Raw genomic sequence first — 2,800 nt, forward strand, 5'->3', positions numbered from 1 at the left:
TGAAAAGACTTGTCTATAATTTGAAAAATATGACAAATGTCACAGCTCCTGTGTCTCACAGTAACCTGATCCCCTTTTCCTTTAACAGACAACAGCTTATTTGACATATCCTCCTAAATTTTTTGAGACAAAAATCAGTAGCTGGTAAGTAGAATAAATTACTGAATCTAGAAGAAATTAAAGAACCTTTTTTCTTTAAAGGTTTCTCCCAGACTTCCCAGCAAAAATTGCAGAATAATATAGCTGCGGTTGAACTCTTTCTTGCTGGGAGCTGCTACTGGATAGAGCTGATGTTCACCTTCCCAGGAAAGCACATTCTTAAGATACTAAAATATTCCATAAACCTGATTACATGCAACCTTTCCTGGCAAGAACAAACACCTTAACTTCAGTGAGCAAGGCTGGTTACTACAGGAAAGGGCGCAGCACACACAGACTACAACTAATGTATGCTGCCTACAATCACTTACTCATCACTGCACCCAAACAGCACCTCTCAAATTATGTTAAGGATCCTGTTGGTTCAAAATCCTTCTTCCCTCTGGGCTGCATCTCCAACATGGGCTGCTCAAAACAACACCCTGAGCCCATATCTATCTTTAGATCCAATATGAATCATATTTAAAGATATGAGCAATGAAACGAATGAACCTCCTCATTTCCCATTACATCCAATATTACATTTGCTAGCAATTACCAGTAAGGCACCCAGCAGCAGGGACATCACCATACGGCATATTGAGGCCTGCCAGTGGAGACAGCTCAAGAAAAGACTCATCATCAAGTAGCAACTTCAGGCGTTCACGAACAAACAGCTTCTTGTTTCTCTGAGTGTGACGCAAGATGGCATCTTCTCCCCCTCCTTTACTGGCCACCTCTAGCAATTCTGAGTATCTGATTTAAAAAACAAAGTTTCAGTTAATGAAAACCACCTTTACTTACAAGTTACGTTTCGGTAGATTTAACATAGTACTTAACTGTATTGCACAGTTTTCATATCAACAGTATGAGAATGAAGAGGAATTCGCATTTTTGGATTATTGTTTCTTACAAAGTGCAATAAAAAGCAAAGGTTTGTTATTTAAAGCAAGCATTTTCATTTTGTTATTCAAAATTGGCTAATAAGGACCCCCAAAAAAGTGAAATAATATAAATATTCTATCTGTAGGTTATGTTCATAGCTAGTGGTCGTTATTAAGTCCATATCATAGCCTATATACACCGTATTTCACAATATATGATCACACTTAATCTCTGCCAACAACCTCACCAGTGGAGTACAGACTGGGGGCTGATCATCAGCGACCAAAGCTGACTGAGAGATACTGCCCTGCAACAATGTTGGCCTATAAATTTGCAGCTATTAATAAAGCCATCGTAATTTGCTAGTCGGAATTCAGCATGGACATTTACCTCCATGTTCCGACCACTCCAGGGAAGAATCCAGCCAAGGGCTTCCTCCCTCAGTTCCCCTCAACAAGTTTATCTGACAAAAATCAGTAACTGGTAAGTAGAATAAATTACTAAATCTAGAAAAATGCACACTCTACAGCATGGAAGATATACTTTAAAAGTAGTGGACACGACAGCATCACTACCATCATCATGAGAGGAAGTGACTACCCATGTTATTGTCAGGGCAGCATCAAGTACAGATAAAGTTAATTAAACTGTAAACAAATGCGGTATCTCAAACAATTTTGGTCTTAAATAAACCAGATTCTTCATTTATTTAAACTACTTTTTGCCAAGATGCATCATCTTTAAATAAAATTCTGTTTGACATAACTATTTATGCACGAGACTGTTATCTTACTGCAGCTTCCTGCAGACTGTAGAGGTTGAAAAACCTCAGGAGAAAAAAGCTAAGGATTTTTAATAATGTCATAAATGCCACCACAGGAGGGCACAGTGTGTTTTCCACAGCTTTGCTTGCAGCTCATGTATCATTCCTCTGAACAAAGGCCTTTTTTGCCATCTAGTCTTTAAGGACAAACACATAAAATACATTTTCTTGCTTTTATCAGTGAATCACGATTAATTGCAACGACTGTCACCTACCCTTTCAGGAGGGATTTGTCACCATTTACATCTTTGCATGCAAAATCAACCACAAAACAAACTGTATGAAGGTCTAGAAAAAAATACTTCGTGGCAATATATACAAGTCAATGTCACACGGCACTATTTTAAATACAGCCTGCACCTAGGCGTCAGCATTTCAGTCAGTATTTAGGCACCTCTTTTTGGGGGGCTGAAATTTTTAAGTGCTGATCCTTGTTAAAATTCACTCTGCTGAGAAGCTGCCCGAGCAAAGAGCACCCAGGAAACTAGTTTAAGCTTCAAAATGGTTAGGTAAAAAAACAACTTTTTAAAAAATTTTTTAATCTCTGGACTTTGTAGTTAGCATTCTTTCTATGTTAAACAGTTCCTAAAAGCGCCCGTAAGTAACTCTCACATCATCTCACAAGTAGCAACATTTTTAAAACACCACAAAAACGGTTTATTACCTTTTAATAACAGCCTCACTGTTCCTTAAATTTTCTTCAAACACATGTCGATACACTGACAGGATACGTCCATCTAAGACAGGGTAAGTTTTGGCATACCGCCTGTATTTCGCTTTATTACTTACTAAACGACAGGGGAGCACGTCGCATGTCCTTTTCAACCCCTGATTCTGCAGCATGTGTGCTGGCTGTGTACCATGACACAACTCCTGATACTTCCTTTCGAACACACGATTCCAGGTTTGTAACCTTGGAAGCAGGGGAGACGTGGCGTTGGGGGCCAGCCTGCC

General features: G+C 39.0%; 1 protein-coding gene across 1 annotated transcript in view; it reads right to left on the reverse strand.

The window, feature by feature from the left end:
- The window catches only part of LOC104624628 (methylcrotonoyl-CoA carboxylase beta chain, mitochondrial-like), a gene marked incomplete at its 5' end in the record, with an annotated part of 13,007 nt that extends 10,210 nt beyond the window's left edge, over positions 1–2,797 (reverse strand). Inside the window, 2 exons of the mRNA XM_010292051.1 lie at positions 698–894; positions 2,511–2,797. Coding sequence (XP_010290353.1) covers positions 698–894; positions 2,511–2,797 — 484 coding nt within the window. The remainder of the gene's footprint in view (positions 1–697; positions 895–2,510) is intronic.
- Between the last annotated feature and the right edge of the window lie 3 nt (positions 2,798–2,800).

Source organism: Phaethon lepturus, unplaced genomic scaffold (assembly GCF_000687285.1).
Source record: "Phaethon lepturus isolate BGI_N335 unplaced genomic scaffold, ASM68728v1 scaffold54687, whole genome shotgun sequence".
NCBI lineage: Eukaryota > Metazoa > Chordata > Aves > Phaethontiformes > Phaethontidae > Phaethon > Phaethon lepturus.